General features: G+C 42.5%; 1 protein-coding gene and 1 non-coding gene across 7 annotated transcripts in view; both read left to right on the top strand.

The window, feature by feature from the left end:
• Window positions 1–21,035, top strand: part of MAP7 (microtubule associated protein 7) — a 176,518-nt gene that overhangs the window by 12,458 nt on the left and 143,025 nt on the right. For 3 of the 6 annotated variants that reach the window (XM_070796252.1, XM_070796247.1, XM_070796246.1), the window contains exon 1: window positions 12,338–12,657. The exons of 1 other annotated variant lie outside the window; for it this stretch is intronic. In XM_070796252.1, the coding sequence (XP_070652353.1) occupies window positions 12,525–12,657 (133 nt within the window). In that variant the 5' untranslated portion in view covers window positions 12,338–12,524. Of the gene's footprint in view, window positions 1–12,337; window positions 12,658–21,035 lie in introns of those variants that run through there. 2 more of the 6 variants (XM_070796253.1, XM_070796248.1) reach the window with 2 other exon arrangements.
• TRNAG-CCC (transfer RNA glycine (anticodon CCC)) lies at window positions 8,579–8,651 on the top strand. Its single transcript has one exon. It is a non-coding gene; the product is annotated as a tRNA-Gly (tRNA).

Raw genomic sequence — 21,035 nt, 5'->3', positions numbered from 1 at the left:
TCTGAGGTGTATGATGGGTTTTTCTTGTCTAGAGCACATGGTTTTCTGTTACTGATGTACCTACCTAAAAACAATTCATGGAACAATTTTCAGTGTTGCAGTTATTTTTAAAGCAAACAGCTTTGGTTATGTAAACCACCCTCTTTTGGTTTGTAAACAGAAAGCAAGGACAAAGTCTTTTTATACTGAACTGGATGCAGCCTGGCTTTGTGCTTTAGGGAGACATGGGTGCCTCTTGTTTCAGGGGTTCAGGGTGAGTCTCTTCTTCTGTGCCTGTGGAGCCAGGTAATACTATCTCCAGCAAGAAAAAAATTTGAGAGGGAGAAGAGATTTTTATTATGAGGTTGATTCCTTTCTGCACTATTGCATGTATTTGTAACAGCCTTTTTTTTTAATACAGCCAAAATTTTAGTACCTTTAACAATGGAAGAGTAGCTATTTTGCCTTATGATAAAAAGGCAAAATGGTGTGTTTGTGATATTTTAGGAAGTTTGCCAAGTCTCATTTGGCATTGTAATCCTTCCTCAGTAGCCTGTCTGAAGTGTACATGAATTTTAAAATGAGGGCTTAGAACATGGATGTGTAAGGTAAAAGGTTTTAGAGATGAGGTTTTGGGGTGCCTTGAGTGTCCTTATCAACTCATCCATCCTTCTGAGATGTTGTTTATTTCTATGTAAGAGCCCCCTGAAATCTTGATGGCCCTAAGTTAGGCAAGACAAAAAGAAACTGTGTTTATCAAAAAACAAACTGGGTTGCTAGTAATATCTACATGGAAGTACTTCATATCTTTTTTTTTTTTAAGTGATTATTGATGCATTGAGTTTCCCTGGTGGCTCAAATGGTAAAGAATCCACCTGCAATATAGGAGACCCGGTTTCTATCCCTGGGTCAGGAAATCCCCTGGAGCAGGAAATGGCAACCCACTCCAGTATTCTTGCTTGGAGAATCCCATGGACAGAGGAATTCTTGGCAGGCTACAGTCCACAAGGTCACAAAGAGTTGGACATGACTCAGTGACTAACACACACTTAGATGCACTAGGGACATTTCACAACTCAGTGACTAGCACACACTTTGATGCATTAGGGACATTTTTTATTTAGCACTTGCAAATTTTGAAAGCTTCTGGGCTGGCTATTTAACCCAAGTATACTTCTCTCTTACCTGTATAATTTATTTACTTTTAAAGATTTGGACCATTTTTAAAGGCTTTATTGAGTTTATTATAATATTGCTTTTTTTTTTTTTTTTAAATGTTTGGGTTTTTTGGCCCTGAGGCATGTGGAATCTTTGCTCCCTGACCAGAGATTGAACCTGTACCCCCTGCATTGGAAGGTGAAGTCTTAACCACTAGATCACCAGGGAAGTCTGTACCTGTATAATTTAGGTTTAGGCTTCTGGTTGGTTGCACACAGTTACAATGGATCTGCTAATCCTTTCACTGGGAGCCTTCAACTGAATAAAAATGACCAAACCGCAAACTTGCCCACCAGCACTTTATACTTTAGCATTTGTTAGTCCCTTCCTTCCACTAGGTTGATTTCAGAACTGTGCCAGAGAATTGTATAATTCATCTTTGCTCAGAGTTGGCTCTAGTTAACAAATAAATCAATAACTATGTAAAGTTTAGTACCTTAAATCTTCGTGCACACTATCTTCTCATGAAAAATGTGTTTTATTTCACTATCTCTCCTTCCATATATATCTACATGCCATTCACCTCAGTTCAATCGCTCAGTTGTGTCCGACTTTTTGTGACCCTATGAATTGCAGCATGCCAGGCCTCCCTGTCCATCACCAACTCCCAGAGTTCACTCAAACTCACATCCATCGAGTTGGTGATGCCATCCAGCCATCTCATCCTCTGCCGTCCCCTTCTCCTTCTGCCCCCAATCCCTCCCAGCATCAGAGTCTTTTCCAATGAGTCAACTCTTCGCATGAGGTGGCCAAAGTATTGGAGTTTCAGCTTCAGCATCATTCCTTCCAAAGAACACCCAGGGCTGATCTCCTTCAGAATGGGCTGTTTGGATCTCCTTGCAGTCCAGGGGACTCTCAAGTCTTCTCCAACACCATGATTCAAAAGCATCAATCCTTTGGCGCTCAGCTTTCTTCACAGTCCAACTCTTACATCCATACATGACCACTGGAAAAACCATAGCCTTGACTAGACAGACCTTTGTTGGCAAAGTAATGTCTCTGCTTTTGAATATGCTATGTAGGTTGGTCATAACTTTCCTTCCAAGGAGTAAGTGTCTTTTAATTTCATGGCTGCAGTCACCATCTGCAGTGATTTTGGAGCCCCAAAAAACAAAGTCTGACACTGTTTCCACTGTTTCCCCATCTATTTGCCATGAACTGATGGGCCAGATGCCATGATCTTCGTTTTCTGAATGTTGAGCTTTAAACCAACTTTTTCACTCTTCTCTTTCACTTTCATCAAGAGGCTTTTTAGTTCCTCTTCACTTTCTGCCATAGTTTCCTCTAATTGAAACAGTAGGAAGGATTTCTTTAAGTTTCATATCTATACTTTATAGACCATTTAATTTTTATACAACCAGGCTGTTTTGTTCTTATAATGATAAAAAAGGATTTATTTGATGCTTTGAAGCCAACCTGTATTGGAGTCTCGGTAAAAAATCATCAGTGAAAATACAGGGGGATTTATTCTGAGGTGTCCAGTTTATGAATACTATTTTCATAGAGCATTGCAATACAGGAAATGATTTGAGTAGATAGTATCCAGCCTATTCAATGAAGGTTATGATCATTGACAGGTAGACCTCTGACATGCTTTATTTCAGCGTGGGAATAGGGTCTTCTTCTTGGGGTCACTGACTGAGATGGTTAACTTTATGTGTCACCTGACTAGGCTACAGGGCCCAGTTTGGTCAAACATTGGAGTAGGTGTTGCTGTGAAGGTATTTTGCAGATATGATTAACATTTACAGTCAATTGACTTTAAATATCTCCTCCTTTATCAAGAAGCTTACCCTCGATAATCTAGACAGTCTGATCCAATCATTGAAGGCAATCAGAGTGAAAACTGAGGTTTTCCAGAGAAGGAAGAATTTTGCCTCAAGGCTGTAACATACAGGTCATGCTTGAGTTTCAGCCTGCTGGCCTTCCCTACAGTTTTGGACTTGCCAGCCTCCACAACTGCAGCAGCTATTTTTCCTTAAAATAAATCTCTTTATATATATTTTGGAGAAGGAAATGGCAACACACTCCAGTATTCTTGCTTGGGAAATCCCATGGACAGAGAAGCCTGGTGCACTACAGTCCATAGGTTCGCAAAGAGTCGGACACGACTGAAGTGACTTAGCATATGTATTTTACATATTATATTTTTCTCCAAAGACACGGAACTGAACCCTGACTGATATGTCGACCCACAGAAAGAAAACCAAGGGTTTACCTCTAAAATTATGCAAAACACTTAAATTACCTTTTGAGAGAAAATTTTAATCTTAAGGTTAAAAGAGGATATTAAACCTTCCCAAATTGGAAAAAAAAAATCCCAATTGATGTCAGTTTTTGTGTTAGGAGAATTGGGAAGAGCAGCAGAGGGTAAGGATTGGCGGGGTAGGTTTCAGAGTCTGAAACACATTGTTCTTGAGCTGTTCTGTTCTTCACTGGCCTAAAGACATAGGACTGTCTTTCACCTTAAAATGTCCATAAAGTAATAAACTAAATTGGCTTATATTTATTGCCTTTTCACTCACAAACCTTTAGATGTCATCTCTCAAGTCACACAGCCACAGTGAGCCATCCGTAATAAATTGTGTCGTGAAAGGCAAACTTGTGCGTCTTATTCACCTTTACGCCCCCTTCCCCAGAGTTTTTCACCCAGTAGCTTTCAGTAAGTTGTGGGTGGGTGAGAGAAGAGGGAGGTCTGCGAGCTGCAGGTGCTGGAATCATAGCACGGGCCTCTGCTATCTGCACACCCACTGAGGGAGGCTTCCATTGTTTGCATTATTTAGCTTTAAGTCTGAAACCTCTGGGGGGCATCAGTTGAATGAGTAAAGCAATACGGCTGCAGAGCTGCCTACAGAGTGAAGCCCTGTGAAGTTTAAGTGTGGAAAGTCAGTGACAGCAAGGAAGAGGGTAATTTGAACCTCTCTTGGGCTCTTCTCTCTGCCTGACTGTTTTCCCTGAGAATGTAGCTTGAGTTTCCATTTTCGTCAGGTCACGGAATGGCGGGATCAGAAGGGACTCTAGAGTCTGAAACTCCAACTGTGTACCGTGCATTAGCCCAACATATCACCAGGGATCAGTGTTTGTGCAGGACTGTCCTCTATGATGAAGGCCCGGATTGTTACATTCGGTAACTTCCAGTGTCCTTGATGATGGAAGGCCCAGATCGTTACATTTGGTAACTTCCAATCACCCAACCTCAGTCTGTGTGCTTAAACTACACTGAAAGTTCGCCTTTAAATCCATTCTTTTTATTCCTCCAGAGTCCTATTTTCTCCAGAGTAAATGAACTGTTTTTCCAATGATCCTCCTATGTTACAGGCTTGAATCTTTATAAATCTTAGCTTCTTTTCTGAATAGGTTCTTATTTCTCATCCCATTTGAAATATCGAGCTCAGACCATGTGATCTGAGGACCAAGAAATGGAGAAGGCTTGCTCCTCTGACCCAGTGCCACATGATGTGGTCAGGATGGTCACTGCCTCCTCACAGTGAAGTGTAGGAAGCTTGCTGTCCGAGGATCTTCCTTCCTTGTGTCTGCTGAAGCTGGGGTAGGTCTTCATTTTGTACCTGTGCAGTTGTTCCTTTTTAGTACAAGAAGAGGTGTTCATATGTATCACAACTAAACCCATCTTTTTAGCTATAGTCCATTATTTCAAACCATTGATCATTTTGATCCTGATTCGAACCATCACTCAGCTTTGTTTTTTCTGCAGATGTAAAACCTTCCGTTCTCATCTGCGTCTTTCATAAAAACATTAACCTTTTCTTCCCACTGCCTACATCTCAGCTTTTATTTGGACTGTAGGTATATCCACGCTCACTCCCATGCATAAGTCTTCCACATGCCGGGGAATGCCTGTATAAAAAAAGTGAATGAGTGATTCTTGTATTTCTGTCTTTTGCTTTCTCTCCTCCCAGCCACCGCTTGAGATCCCTCTTCTCCACTTGGACAAAGTTATTATGTGACAAGGTTTTCTTAAGTCTCACTCCTTGTTCCTTCCTACGCATCCAAGCACAGCTGCCAGACTGGCCCATCTGAATCACACATTTAGTCATTACCACTCCTCAGTGATGCCCCTGTCCTTGTTTGGGAGAACAATTATATGACTTGGCACCTGCCTGCCCTCCAGTGTCATCCGCCAGAGCACCTCATCTTGCATCTTTGTTTTACCAAAACTCCTAGAAATGAGGAGCCTGTTTCTTAGTTTTCTTGTCTTTCTAATTGTGTGGTTCAAAAATTAAACATGTGATTTGCTCATAGAGCAGTGATGGATTAGGTGATTTTAAGAAACACTGCTCTGGCCATCTGTCTCATTCTTCTATTGAATCCAATGATTGATTTCTTTGCCTCATTTTGAATCTCTAAAATTGGTTATCTAAACTCATGAGACTGTCATCATTAAAGGAAAGGACCTTTCATGAGCATTTTAACTTTTGGTCAAGGAATTCAGAAGCCCATGTGATGTATATTAATAAAGTATTACCACTGAGAATAATGAACAGGAAAGCCTAAAGGTTCTCTAGCGTATGGTACTGGGTTAAAGTTTAATGTGGTGTTTTATAACATTTGCAACTTAGCTAGTGATATCTAATGTTTAGGAAAGGTTTTAAAGAAAACTTAGTATCTGTACCATACGATCAGATAAATGATCCCTCAGGGTTTTACATTTGTTTATGACAGAGCAGACAAGGGAAAGTGGACTTTGCTAGCACCATGAAATGTTCATGCAGCAAAGATTTATAGAAATGTTACAAAAGGCATGGCAGGAACCTGGTACTCCTTGATTGATGGCACATAACTACTAGGGTAGTATTCACTGTTTTTCTTGTAAGTGAAAGTTGCTCAGTCATGTTCCACTCTTTGCAACCCCATGGACTATATAGTCCGTGGAATTCTCTAGGCCAGAATAGTGGAGTGGGTAGCCTATCCCTTCTCCAGGGGATCTTCCCGACCCAGGAATCGAACCAGGGTCTCCTGCATTGCAGATGGATTCTTTACCAACTGAGCTATAAGGGAAGCCCTTTTTCTTATAAACCTGTTAACAAAAGGTGGTGAAGTGAAGCTCGCTCAGTTGTGTCTGACTTTTTGCGGCCCCATGGACTGTAGCCTACCATGCTCCTCCATCCGTGGGATTCTCCAGGCAAGAGTACTGGAGTGGGTTGCCATTTCCTTCTCCAGGAGATCTTCTTAACCCAGGGATCGAACCCTGGTCTCCCACATTGCAGGCAGATGCTTTACCATCTCAGCCACCAGGGAAGCTCAACAAAAGGTGGTAAGGAAGATCAAAGCAAACCTACTTTATTTTCCTTTCATAGAGTCAGTCTGCCTTTGTGCAGTATTTCTTTGTCCAGCTCAGCCTAATGCTGCAAGATGGCACAATGTTGTGCCTTTATGGCCACATATGCCATCGGGAAGTAGCATCATTCTAGGAAACTGTAAGGAAGCCTTTTAACTTCAAGGAAGGGGATGGCAGAGAACCATCTGGGACCTTTTGTTCCCTAGGAGTTGTTTTGATTTCACATCCACCTATGCTGGCTTTGTCGTTTTCAAACCAGCTAAGATTTTTTAAATTACATTACAATATGTATTTCTAAAGCTCCTGCTTGCAGTAAATTGCAGCTTGCTTTGGGGAGATGCATAAAGTATTTAAAAGATTACTGAAATCTAGGAGTTTTGAAGAATTAATAGTCTCTGCAAATATAGAAATGTGGGAAAGCATTTTGGCACTTCTGGGCCCCACTGGAAAGTAACTTATATGGATATAGAACTGTAATTTACCAGTGACTGGTCATGTGATCCAGCAGTAGTGATTTTTGTTTTCAGCTACAGTCCTTGATTAGTGCAAATCAGCCCCTTTACCATTTCTATAACGTTTTTGTAAAGCTCACTAGGCTTTCAGAAAGGAAAATCCAGGTATGCTTTCTCACTGATGAAGCAGATTTCTCTTTGCAAGAGGCAATTCTTAGATTCACTCAGGAACTATCGCTGTTTTCCAGTTTTGTGGTCACAAAAGCTTGGGTAGCATAAATATGAACAGCAGCCTGAAGGGTATGTGTGGGATGCGTGTGCCTACATGTGTTCAGTCTCTTATATAACATCTCGACAACGAGGCCCAAGTCATGAGCTAACTCTCCTGCAGATCAGCAGGTTTAACTCTGTTTCGTGCTCATGGTTTGGTGCCAGCCAGGCAGCCAGGGTAGAAAGACAAACAGACATAAATTCATTGTGTACTGTGGGAGTGGGGTGAAAACAGCAGTTGCTCAAGGGCCTATTGGCCTGTTTGGTTCATAGCAATGATGAGTGAGTGGTACCATTTCCACCTATGATTTTTCAGTACATTTGGTGATTTTTCTGCTAATATTTTTTTCTCTGTACAAAGCCAGGCTAGTTGTAAAATCTACCCTTTTGCACCAGTTAGAGTAGGACACAACTGAAGTGATTTTGCAGTAGCAGCAGCAGTCTCATTTGTGCGGAGTCTCTGTTACTACATCACTTACTATTTTAACAGTTTAAACAAAGCACTTGTAAAACCTGATTGATTCTTGGAAGTCTACGTGCCCGCATTCCATGGGAACTGAATGAAGCTCCTGTATCTGTAGGCGACAAGCAAGGACAGTCGTGACATGTTGAATTGAAAATGCTAATTAGTGCTGAGAACAGTAAAGTTCAGAGTAGTATTCCTTTTAATTCTGGGAATATTAATTTAAGGTCCCACTCTCCCCCTTTTCACATTTGGTTTTATTTTGGATCAGAGTGTAAAAAGGAAAAGATTATAGCCTCAGGCTCTGCCCCTTCAGGGATTGAGCCAGGGCAGTCCTGCAGTTGCATAACTTAAACCTCTGTATCTGTAAAATCCTGGGTTTGAGTATTTAGGAAACTAATCTCAAATGTATTCATATGTCTTAAATGAGGTAACAAATGTGTACTTCATGGATAGGAAAAAATACTTTATTATAATTATTTGATCTTGAACTGTTTGCTTTCCTGTGACTGGTCACAGCTGTGACTGTGATGTGGTGGGTTTTGGAGTCAGGATCCACAGGGCAGCAGGATAAAAGCTTCTTGGCTTTAGAGCTGATGGGCCTGAGTTTAATTCTGACTCAGTGATTTAACTAGCTGTGTCACTCGAACCTCTCTGAGCCTCTGTTTCCTGATCTGTCAAGTGACAACTCCTCTCTCTCAGGGCTGCTGTAACTAACCAAGATAACATGGGCTTTCTTGGTGGCTCACATGATAAAGAATCCACCTGCAATACAGAGGACCCAGGCTCGATCCCGGGCTCAGGAATATCCTCTGGAGAAGGGAATGACAACTCACTCCAGTATTCTTGCCTGAACAATCCCATTGTCAGAGGAGCCTGGCGACTTTCACTTTGTGGACTTCCCTGGTGATCCAGTGGTTAAGACTCTGCTCTCCCAATGCAGGGAGCCCAGGTTCGATCCCTGGTCAGGGAACTAGAGCCCACATGCCGCAACTAAGACCCAGTGCAACTAAATAAATATTTTGAGGCTTCCCTGTTGGCTCAGATAGTGAAGAATCTGTCTGCAATGTGGGAGACCCGAGATCAACCCCTGGGTCAGGAAGATCTCCTGAAGAAGGGAACCCACTCCAGTATGCTTGCCTGGAGAATCCAGGACAGAGGAGCCTGGCAGGCTATAGTGCATGGGGTCCCAAAGAGCAACTAACACTTTGACTTTCAAGATAACATATCTAACGCACCTGGCACAGTGTCAGACAGGAAGTTAAACATGTTGCCAGCTGTTGGGTTCTTATATTCCTATACTTGAGACCACACTGCCTTATGAGTTGAGTGATGGTGGCAATCTCTGACCTCCTTCAGTAGGCTCTCATTTCCCCCCGCCCCCCCAAAAATGATTTTAAATGTAACTTGTATTCTTTTAAAAACAAAGCAAAACAAAACAGCCATTTTAGTGGTTTTCACATTTTGAGACAAATTGAAACTTTCCAGGAGACCCCTCAGGCTAGAGCAGGAACAATTCCGTCTCCCTCACTGAGGGGTATTGCAGTGAAGTTCACAGAAGAGGAAGACTTTTGATTGCCTGGGTTGAGTGTTGAAGCTGGGCTGTCCTGTGATCTCTCTTCCCCAGGACCTGCATTCTGCTGGGAACCTTGAGTGCAGCCACAGACATCAAGGAGGACTCCTTCCTGAAATCTGTATCTTGTCAGGACAACTTAAATGCTATATAGTATTTGCTTTGCTGTTGCGTTTCTCCCATAAAATGATTGAGACCATCCCTGAAAGTAATGGACTGGACACCTTCTGCAGAGGTCAAAAACCACTCTTAGTAAAAGTTTTTTGTTGTCCTTCTAGGTGGAGAAGAAGATCCCTTTTTCTTCTTTCAGTAGTACTTTATTAAACTCAGTGGTTAGCTATATTTGAGTGAGGAATATGTTCTGAATGAAATCTGTCATTTGCCCAAGACATTGATATTCATTTTCTCTTCCAAAAGGTAGTTTCAACTATACTTTGTATGTGTGTTGCTTTTGTAAGTACCGGCCTGATTCTCTAGAAGGAACTAAAATAGATTTGAAAATATTTCAGGTATGTTTATGTATGATAATTGGCCTGTGTTTATTAATCATCTGATTAATGAAGGAAGATTGAAGTAGGAAGAAGGGAATCTAAATTTTCATCATAGACTTGCTGCCAAGTAACATTTGACTTGTGCAAGGAACTTCATTTCATGGGCCTGGGCTTCCTTGAATGTAAAATGATGCTGATTCAGATGCTTTCTGAGACCCATTCAGCTCATTTTCGTCCAAATGCCTATGTCACAGGTTGACATGACTTTAAATAAACCCCATATCTGAAACTTCCTACATTTCTCTAAGCCACAAATCAAAATGTGTTAATTAAATCTCCCCGCCTTTGGAGGGAAAGATTTCTGAAGATTTTTCTGTTGTTGTTTTTCTCCCAGCAGCATTTGCTAACCATTTAGTACATTTCCAGCCCTAGGCTGGGCTGCTGCTGCTGCTGCTGCTTAGTCGCTTCAGTCGTGTCCGACTCTGTGCGACCCCATAGACGGCAGCCCACCAGGCTTCCCCGTCCCTGGGATTCTCCAGGCAAGAACACTGGAGTGGGTTGCCATTTCCTTCTCCAGTGCATGAAAGTGAAAAGTGAAAGGGAAGTCACTCAGTCGTGTCCAACTCTATCGACCCCATGGACTGCAGCCTACCAGGCTCCACTGTCCATGGGATTTTCCAGGCAAAAGTACTAGAGTGGGGTGCCATTGCCTTCTCTGAGGCTGGGCACTATAAGTAAATAAATAGCAAAAGTATTCCTAGATGCAGTTGACAGTTGAAAACACCTTAAATAATCATGAAGCAAAAGTGAACTACTTATAAAAATGTATTATAAAATATAATTAAAGCAGCTGATATTTATTAAGCACTTTTTTATGCTGGCACCAGCCATCATTTAAACCTTGCCCCTAATCCTATGAGACAAATGGTGTCATAAACCCAATTTTATGGAGAAAACTGAGGTACCAAGAGGGTAGTGAATTGTCTGAAGTTACTCTGCCATGTCAAGGATTTAGATAGGATGTCTTCCTTACCTTAGTACCCCTGGGTCCCCTCTTAGATAAGTGAGTTTGTTGTTGTTTAGTTGCTAAACCATGTTTGACTCTTTTTGTGACTCTGTGGACTATAGCCTATCAAACTCCTCTGTCCATGGGTTTTCCCAGGCAAGAATACTGGAGTGGGTTGCCATTTCCTTCTCCAGGGGATCTTCTCAACCCACGGATCAAACCTGTATATCTTGAGTCTCCTGCATTGATAGGCGAATTCTTTACCACTGAGCCACCAGGGAAGTCCATAGTAAGTTTAGGGGTTGAGAAAAAAGTAAGAGAGTAGGCTGGGGGCGGGAGGATGGCTACAGACTTTCTAAGCCAACTTGAATTTGATTAAAAGGCAGAAACAAAAGATTTGGAGTTTGACATTTTTAGTATCATTTATTGTATATTTAGGTTTTCTTGCACACAGCATAAATTTTAGGCAGCCTAGAAATGGAGAGTCTCATAAAATGAGAGAGATGATTTCAGGAGAAAACAATAATCACATGATTGTGTGCTTTGGAGAAATCAGTCCAAAAAAGAGCTAAAATTGGGTCAAGTGTTGGGAATTGCTCAGCCCTGCCGGTAAGGAGTTGCCCAGAGTGGTGGGAATTGGGGGGAGTTTGCTGGATATAATCAAGGCAGCTTTTTGCCCATTGGAGGATCATAGTGTCTCATTTGTATCCCTTCAGCATGACCTGCAGAAGCAGTATTTCAGATTGTGGTCTCTGTGAGAACAGGCAGAGTTCTCCCCTGCCTGTCTTCAGTGGAGAGTCTCAGGGACATGGTCAGGCTAGTCCTCATGACAGGTACCACCAGGCCTGCACTTAAACAGACTCTGGGGTCTTAAGAGTGTCAGGGAAACTGGGATGTGTTACTGAGTGTAAAGTGAGCTGGAGGGTACCAGTCAAGCCTTCATTCATCCAGGGGCTCACAAACATTGTTACGATGGAAAACCTGGTCCCCCAAAGAAGCAAAAGCAGTCTCACCTTGAGCCCCTTTCCTCAACTAGGGAGTCCTTGCTGCCTGTGCAAGCAGAATGACATTTCTCCTCCCCTCCTGCTGCTCCTGCCGCTGCGAGGGAGAGGGAGCTGCCCAGCGGCTGGGCGGCCTCGCCTCCTCGCACTGTAACCCTCTGCTGGCGAGCTCCCAGGACCAGCATCCCAGCAGGCTGGCTGCTGCCGCTCCACCGGGAAGATGGAGCCGCTCCCAGCCCTCCTCGATTAGGATATGTCAGGGTTGTCAGGGCAACTGTTCACGGCAGCATCTCCTACTTCCCCTTCTGTGCTGAGTGCTGAATATTTTCTCTGTGGTAGCAGGAAGAAGACTGGGAAAAGGTGCCGAGCAGGAAGGAGAAGCTGGGATCTGACTGAGCAGGTTAGGCAGTGGAGAGAAGCATTCGCCCCTGCGTGCCTTTCGCAGGGCTTTTCTGGAAGGAGAGAGTGGGAGGGTGTGGGTGTGGGTATGGGTGTGTGAGTGAGCGAGCTTGAGCCAGCACACGTGCCTGTGAGGAGTAAGTGGGAGGGGGCTCGAAGGGGAGGGGGCGCTGCTAGGTGAGGGGGAACCGCAGGGCCTCAGTTGCCAGGAGGCTGGTAGTATCTGTCAGCTGTTTGCACACTATTTCCCCATAGGGGATCTATTACAAGTGCTCAAATGAACCGGCAGCTTAGAAACTAGCAGCTTCCTGGGAGCTGCAATTATATAAGCATATACTTTGGATATACTGATAATTAAAAAACAAGTCGCAGCGGTATGCCTGGATCAGCTACAGCTCTCCGACAAGAGAGACTGAAGAAGACCCATGCAAGGCCAGTCCCCCTTGGTTTATTCACCATTAATGAGGAAGATGAGCAGCAGAAGAATGGACATTCCAGAAGACCAAAAGGTATGCATCAGCCCTACCCTGTGGTCAGAGCCAGACCAGCCCCCCGTTTCCCACACTCCCTACAGCACTCTTATCAACTGGACTCTGGGGCACGCTGTGTGGAGTGCTGGTGACCTGCCAGCACAGTTCGCTGGTTATATTTACACATTCTGTAGGGCTGTGTGTGTCTGAAAGGGAGAACAGATTTTTGCAGATTGGGTAGGTTTCAGATCAGATGCCTACTTGACTCAAGGTGCTTTCTGGGCCTAGACAGCTTTAATCTTCACCTGCTCGCTTAAATAGTCACCAGTGACTGTCCTCATCAAGAGGAGGGAATGTGAGTTCTCAAGGTTAAAATGAATAGCTCTCCGCCTTCTGTAGGTGCATTGGGCGATTTTCTCCTTGAGAGAGATGAGTTGGATTGAGTGACCCAAGAGTGCAGCATTTCCATGGGCAGAGGGTCAAGCTGTTACTTCCTTTTCTATTTTGAAGTGCTGAGAGGAGGAAATCAAACACCGAACATGACTGTGGGAGGCAAGGCTGGGGAGCAGGGAGGAGACCCTGAGGTTTTATAACTTCTGATGGCAACTCTGCTGCATCTGAATAGAGGTTGAAATGTGCTGGATATGGAAAGGAGAGGACCAGTTCTTGTGCTGTCCCTTCATCAGGATGAAATGGAGCAACAGCTCGCCGACTTCTTTCATCCCAAGTACTGCATCATCTTTAGTGCTGTCTCATGGCCACCCTCCTGGGCCTGCAGTCACCATTTAGTCAGCAACATGGTGCATTTTTGAAGCAGGACTTCAAGGCTTACGTTTTCTAGTATCATTCTTGCAACGCCCCCTTCCTACACACAGATGAGCTATTAAGCTGATCGGTGATCAGTTTTGTTGTTTCCTATGTTCTGATTACATTTTAGCTTGTGTTCAAATTGTTCTGTCACCGAGAGATCACATTTTGCTCAGCGTGTCTCAGAGCTGTAGCATAGCAAAGGAGCAAGGAAATATTTGAGCAGTGATAAAATGAGCGTTTACATAGAAGCCACTGTCTGAAGACAGCTGGCTCTTTCTCTCCTGGTTCTGGAATCAATCTCTTTGCTTTTAGGAAATATAATGTAAACTCTCTAAACCAAAAAGTATATTTTAATCTCATCTTTAAAAGGCTAGACAAGGAAGTCCTAATAAGTAGAGTCTTATTACTGCAGTTGATCTCGTTTCACCGTCAGACTTCGTTTCTGCCTGAGGACCAGCCGTCTTCAGGTATCTGATGCTGTGTGACTAGAAGGTGACTAAGGGGATTCTTTTATTTGCCCATGAACTAGATCTTGATGAAAACTCAATCCTTTTTCAATTGTTGGTAGCAAATCATTTGGCCTTCTGGCATTTGGTAGCTTTAAAAAATGGATGTGGGTTTGTTGAATTGTGGCCACTGTGGATTTTTGGAGAAGTTGTTGTTGATTTGTGGCACTGTTCCCCGTGTTTCCTAGAACAGGAATTTAGGATCATCATCCATTTTGTCCTTAGTAGTTTTCTTGAATTTCCTTTCTGTCTCCTGTTCTTTTCAGTTGCCTCTAGGATTTTATTTAAAAGGAAAGAGGGCTAGGGGACGGAGGTGCTTCTTAAAATCGATTTGCTTTTGGCAATTTATGCAACTTCTTGGGCAAGAGACTTAAATCGAGGAGTTTCTGATCCCCTACTATTCTGTTTTTTCTACCTTCCCCCACACCAAGGGCAGAGGGGAGGGTGAACGATGAGGGGGGAAAAGCCTATGCTGATAAGGATGTCCAGACTTTCTGTATATCCCAGAATGTCTCTAATTTAGGAGACATTCAGTAAAATAAGCAGATCAGGCATCTTGGGGGTGTCTGAGATTCTTGATGGGTGAGACTGTTCGATTCTGAATTTGTCATCAGGTCTATAGGAGCAATAGGAATGTTCACTTTTAAGTCTAGCTTGGTCCATCAGGAGGACAATGATGGAAATATTGTCTGCACTGTGCAGTATGATAAACCACTAGCCACATGTGGCAAAGAGCACTTGCAGTATGGCTGTTACAGCTGGCAAACTGATTTTTAAAATTGTATTACTTTTTAGTTAAATTTAAAGATGGTCGTGTGTGGCTAGCGGCTACTTTACTAAACAACGCAGTTCTAGTGCGTAGAGCTATGACTTTCTGAATTTGTCCTCTTTGTCCATGCTTGATTGCTTCCTGGTGCCAGATTTGGTTGATCCTGAAATGAATGTGTTATTAAGAAGGGCAGTGGGGAGCAGACAGTCTGTTCTCTGCAGAGTAGCACATTAACCTGGATTTACAGATAACTTCATTTTTCCTTTTCCATTTAAATGTTATTGCCTGCTCTGTATATTATTCTTACCAGTTGCTCATTTCCTATGCCATTTTAATGAACTCCTATTTTCTATATTATTTCCAAAACAGCACAGCAGGATAACATGCAATTTATCTTTTAGTCTAACCCTTAAGATAAGCAATCAAAAACTTTGGGTTTTGTTTTTTTTTTTTTCCTGCTTACTGCATGATCTAATCAGCCAACCATGTTCCAACCTGGTTTTCAATGCTTAGTATCTTTGTTGTATCATTACCAGGAATAGAGAAGCTTGGCATCTAAATTGAATAAGCTGAATGCTTCTGTTTGGGATTACCCTGGGTTAATGGCAGTGGCACCTTTCCAGGTACTCTGTTCATCAGTATGGATGAACACGGCGATTATCATCTCGACTCCCAGTGGTAGCTTCACAATTACCTGATAGGGTCATGCTATAGTTTGGTTAGCTGGTAGACTAGATCAACTATTAAAGGAGGGATTTCTCTCCTTTGATATCTCTCGTATAATCAATAGCAATATGAATGTTTTACATGCCTGCTTATTATTGATGTATAGCACTTAGTAATTGGGAATGAGCTGGACTTATGCTGTTGCTCTTACACCTCAGAACCCAAGCCTCCATGTAATGCTGCCTGTATAACTTGCGTAGGAGAGATTGTTTAGGTATTGCAGTGACTGAATTGGTTTCAAGGCCAAAGTGCCTTATAAGTTTTGCTGAGTTCAGTGTGATTATTTAGTAATATGACATTTCTCCCTAAACCAGCATTTGTTAATTGCTCACTCTATGCAGATTACTCTGCTGGCCATTGAAAGGGCTGCAAAGATAACTGACATGGTTTCTGCTTTCAGAAGTGTTTAACCATCTAAGAGAAGAAGACAAGTATGTACAAATAATGCAAGGATATTAACTGAAATTAAGGGCTGATAATGTAATGATATTACCTCTGCATACAGAGTGTAAGCTGCTTAAGGGCCAAGTCTACTCCATGTCATAAGTACTTTGCAGATGCAGGGAAAGCTATTGAATGGAGATAGATTTAACATTCAGAAATAATTTTCTCTGGTTCTTAAAGGTCTTACTAACGCAGGGATTCAAAGATGTTGATGGTATTAGAATCATCGTTCCAAGGTAACTACTTTGAAGGAGTGTAGCATTTGGATGTATCTGATGTGTTCATTGTATTATTCTCTGCTGCACTGCATTTATCTAATAGTATATTGAGGATTCTGCTGTTTGTTGCTTTCCACCATGGTATGCATTGTTCTCTTTGAAAAAATACAGGTATGTGTTCACAAGGTAGAATCAGTTGACTACTTGTTAGTATCTCGGTTAACCCCTTCTGCCCCTTTTGTTAGCTAATCGCAGGTTAGAGTGTAAAGAAATAAAAATTTCTCCTTGAAATCAGGACACAGTAATTGTGAGAAACTGAGCTCCTCTTCTCCCCTTCCCTGCCATTTTGTTAAAAATGTGTATTGATGGAGCCTGCAAGTGACTCTTCTTCTTTCAGCTTGTCCCTTGTAAAGGTAGAATTTCTGCCAGTTAAGGTTTCCAAATGAAATACAATCTACCATTTACTGTCTATATTCCTATTGGATAGGTGGTGATCTAACAACTGTAATGTCCTCTTTGTAAGTCATGAGTCTTTTTCTTTTCAAGGGAAGTGATATGTTAAGACGTGTGAATGCCATTCTAGAATCATTCTCACACATTTCCTCGTTTCTTTTTCTCTTTTGTTTTGTAAGACTTGGACCATTGTCTGTTCGCAGTGTTCTTATTTGTGCCATTTGAAGACTAGGCAAAAGGCTTTAGCCATAGAATTTTACAGCTAGTGAGGCAAAAGTATAGTTTAGAAAAACAGCAATACCAAAGATCTCCATTGTGAGGAGAAACATCTTAGACATATTGGCATATCTTGTATTTGTTAAAGAAACCCTAAATATATTTATTCAAAGCAGTTATATTTTTTTAAAAAAGAACAGAGTATACCAGGAACAAGGGCCACAACATCTAATGCCTAGCTTGCACTCACTGGATTCTCCATAAGTATCTGTATGTAGCTGTTTTTCAGGCATCCCTATGTTCTAGAAGTAGAAATTAGCATAGATGGATCGCTGTATACTAGGGAAACATGATTTAACTCGTACATAACCAAGTTTTTTTGAACAGTGAGTATGTAATGGAATTTGTTTCCTATCTAAAACTAATAGGTTTAAAACTTGTGTGCCTGTTTTAAGAGCTGTAATTGATGGAGCTAAAATTTAGCTGACTGCTTCAACCATAAAAACTAAAAACACATATTTGATGAGGCTCTCCCAGCTGATAAATCTTAGACCTTATTTATTGGAAGATTGATATGAGTGTCCATTTCCACTAACATCAGCATGTCTCAAGGAGCATTTAATTTGTTGCTGCCAAAAGTTTTCCAGGTGACTTGCAGGCACCTTGACCATATTTTTAGCAGAAACGAATACCTTCACAGCAACACAGGTAATTTGAGAGATCCGTCTTAATGCTCAGATTTTTGTAGGCATTTAGAAGAAGCCCCGTTTGTATTGGACCCTCTGTGGGGTGTTAGGTTTAGGTTGCAGATTTGCTAGCTTCGGAAGGCAAGTCATACCACATTATACCTCAGATGCAAAGGCCCAGAGTGTATCACAGATGGACATAGACTTTGTGTTTGAAATAGTTGTCAGAGCACCATGGAAATCACTTTGCTGACTATAAAATGCAAGTCCTTTTTTTTTTTAGGCCATATGCCCAGCATTGATTTGTTAGTGAGAGAACTGTAACAGATGCTGTCCAGATTCTGAAGAATTTACCGTCCTTGGTCCAGTGTGGGGTATGAAATGAGAATACAGCTTAGGAGTATAGACCAAGGAAAATTATTTTCACAGTTTCCATTGAGTGTGAAAATAGGCAAGTCACATTTATTTAACCTCATTATTTCCAAGCCTCAGGTTCTCAGCTGTAAAGAGAAATTAATAAAATGATACTCACAGGTGGTGGTGAAAATGAGCAATAATGTAAGTACTTAGCACCCTCTCTGGGAAATAATTGGGGTACATTAAATGAGAGTTACAGAAATGATAATTTGCAGTCCTATGCCCCACATTTTCTGTTAACTTCTACCAGCATGTTCTCTTGGGGGTATGGGTTATGGGCTCACAGAAAGACCACCATGCTTATCCCTTCTGGCACCCTCATCAGAGAAAGATTTTTCTCTAGTCTGATCTCCTACCTTTTAACTTGCTTGTAAAAAGTTTCCAGGAGGGCTGCCTCTTCTCCGAAGACTTTTTAGTTCCTTCGCCACCACAGGCATATGCAACCGGATCACTGTCCCATGCTTATTCATGTGGATCAGATGTACCACATCTGATCAGGTAGGTTACTCATCAGGTAGATTGCTCATTGCAAAACCCTGTAATTGCGTCATGTTAGGTAAGGGAAGTAAATTGCCATTATGTCAGATCACTTACTATTTCAAATACAACCCAGGGAGTAGGCCTGTTCTTCCTCGGGAGGAATGGAAGCACCTGGTCTTTAAGGGAACGGTGGTACCGCTCTTCTGCCCGCTTTTTGTTGTTGCTGTTTAGTCACTCAGGCAAGTCGACTCTTTTGTGACGGCATGGACTGTAGCCCTCCAGGCTCCTCTGTCCATGGAATTTTCCAGGCAAGAATACTGGAGTGGGTTGCCATTTCCTTCTCCCAGGGGTCTTCCCAATGCAGGGATCAAACCCACATCTCCTGCATTGGCAGGCATGTTCTTTACCACTGAGCCACTAGAGAAGCGCTCTGCCATCTTGGAAACCAATCAAAAGGAAATTTTTTTCCTTAAAATTTGTTTATTTTTCCTTCTGATATGGTGTGTGTGTGTGTGTGTGTGTGTGTGTGTGTGAGTGAGAATTGCTTGATGGAGATGTCCTAGATTGGTGGGCAGGTTTCTACCAGTGACTTAGGTTATAGACGCTCACATGTGGGGCAGCCAACGTTATGCAGGCCATTTTTCTTTTCCTATATGCGTATTTGCAACACCAAGATTGGTTCTAGGTTGCTTTAATGCTGCTCTGTGGTAGTCTCGTTTCATTCACTAGTCAGGCAGCTGTAACTGTGACAAGCATGAGTTGGGTGTTTTAGCTGCTGTTACTAAAAAGCACAGGCTGGTGGGTCTTTGTGGCCTTCCTCCTGCTGCTGTCACTTGGGTTTCTCCTCCCCTCTCTACTTTGCGAAACCTGGTCGACTCCTGCTTGTCCTTCAGTTTTAATGTCATTTCCTCAAGAGACCAGGCAAGGTCCCATGTTCTAGGCTCTCGCAGGATCTGGTACTTGTCCCTTCTCTTCAAATTGTAGATCATTTGTCAAATAGCCATTTAACGTCTGTCTCCCCAACTAGACTAAACGTTGAGCAGGCAGCGACTGTAACTGTCTTGTTTACACTGTATCCCTGCACCTACAAGGCCTGGTACATAGTTGAAGGTCCCTAAATACTTGTCACATGACTGATTAGAGAGTGGTACCCTGGCAGCACCAGCCGGAGAAAATGAGGGAGCACGGCTGTCCAGGCCTCAGAACATTCCAGGGACCAGGACTTGGCTTTGAGTCTGGCAAAGGGCCAGAGATACCAGATCAAGAGTCACCCTGCCTAGTGATGGGACAGTGTTAAGACATCGTCCCACTAGCCTTCATGCAGAGATGAGCTGTTGTTGGTTTTCTTCTTCCAACAGCTAAGAGTCGTGATAGAGAGCCTGCAGATACTGCAGTGACTGACTTAGAGCAAATTCCAGTGCTGGACCATTCCAGAAGCACCTTCTACCATCATCTTTCCATGACATGCTGAAAGCTCATTATAAAATAATTCACTTTAATTTGTGGTGCTTGTTCAGTCACTAAGTCGTGTCCGATTCTTTGTGATCCTATGGACTGCAGCATGCCAGGCTTCCCTGTCCTTCACTATTAGATTGTGGTATACTCATTATCACCACGTTTGAAGTGTTAAAAGATTTACCTTACTTTGGAACTATTCAAATTCACTATCATGACTGAAAGTGTAAGTTGCCATCGGAAGGAGTTGTGGCAGGGGAGAGAACGACATAAGAAACAAATCCTCATTTACTTAAACCCTCCCTGAGTTCTTTGACCAATAGTATCTGCCATTTTTTCCTGCTGCTTTGTGGATCAAGAAGCATCTCTGAGACCAGAGCTGCTGTTAACTTAGCAGTCCTGTGTGTTCCTAGTCACGTGCCTGCTGATCTCCCACCCATTTTGGTGCATCTCATTAAGCCACCTCTGAAATGGCCTTTTATGCCTTTCTTTTTACTGTTTTTACGTCAGCCTTTTTCTTCTTTTTCCTCCTCAAGACCCAGAAAAACAGGTTCTTTGTCAGTAGACAGGTCCTGGTGCAGACCTTTGTGTCAGCAACTTGTACAGATGCAAAGTAGCAACTGAGACTTTTGGATTCAAAACTTCAGCACTCTGAGTTTTTACCCTGGACTTGTTTCAGGATCACTTTTTTCTTTTTTTTTTTTTTGACCAGTTGGTTACTTGTTACTGCTGATTCTTCTGTGATACTCCAGTGAACCCTTCTAATTTTTGCTTGTTAGTTCCTCAGTCATTTCTTACTCTTTGCGACCCCATGGATTGTAGCCCGCTAGGCTCCTCTGTCCATGGAATTCTCCAGGCAAGGATACTGGAATAGGTTGCCATTCTCTTCTCCAGAGAATCTTCCCGACCTAGGGATTGAACCTGGCATTGCTGGCAGATTCTTTACCATCTGAGCCACCAAGGTGGTATCCATTATCCTACAGCTCTGAATACTGAGCTGAATACTGTCATCCTTAGCCATCTGAATACTGTCACAGTAACCTGGGCATGAATTATGAATGGAACTCCAAACTGGCCACTTGTCAACACTTCCAGTCACCAATTTTACAGCATTATCTCACAAACCCAGTGACTTCAAAATCATCTTCACTCGACTGCTACAAGTTGCAGTGACCTGGACATCTGCTTTGCTTCGTAGCTTTCGCTTCACCTCCATTTAGGTAGCCAGGCTGCGGTG

Source organism: Bos indicus, chromosome 9 (assembly GCF_029378745.1).
Source record: "Bos indicus isolate NIAB-ARS_2022 breed Sahiwal x Tharparkar chromosome 9, NIAB-ARS_B.indTharparkar_mat_pri_1.0, whole genome shotgun sequence".
Taxonomy (NCBI): Eukaryota; Metazoa; Chordata; class Mammalia; order Artiodactyla; family Bovidae; genus Bos; species Bos indicus.
The sequence above is the reverse complement of the archived record's forward strand: the minus strand, read 5'-3'. Positions and strand labels throughout refer to the sequence as shown.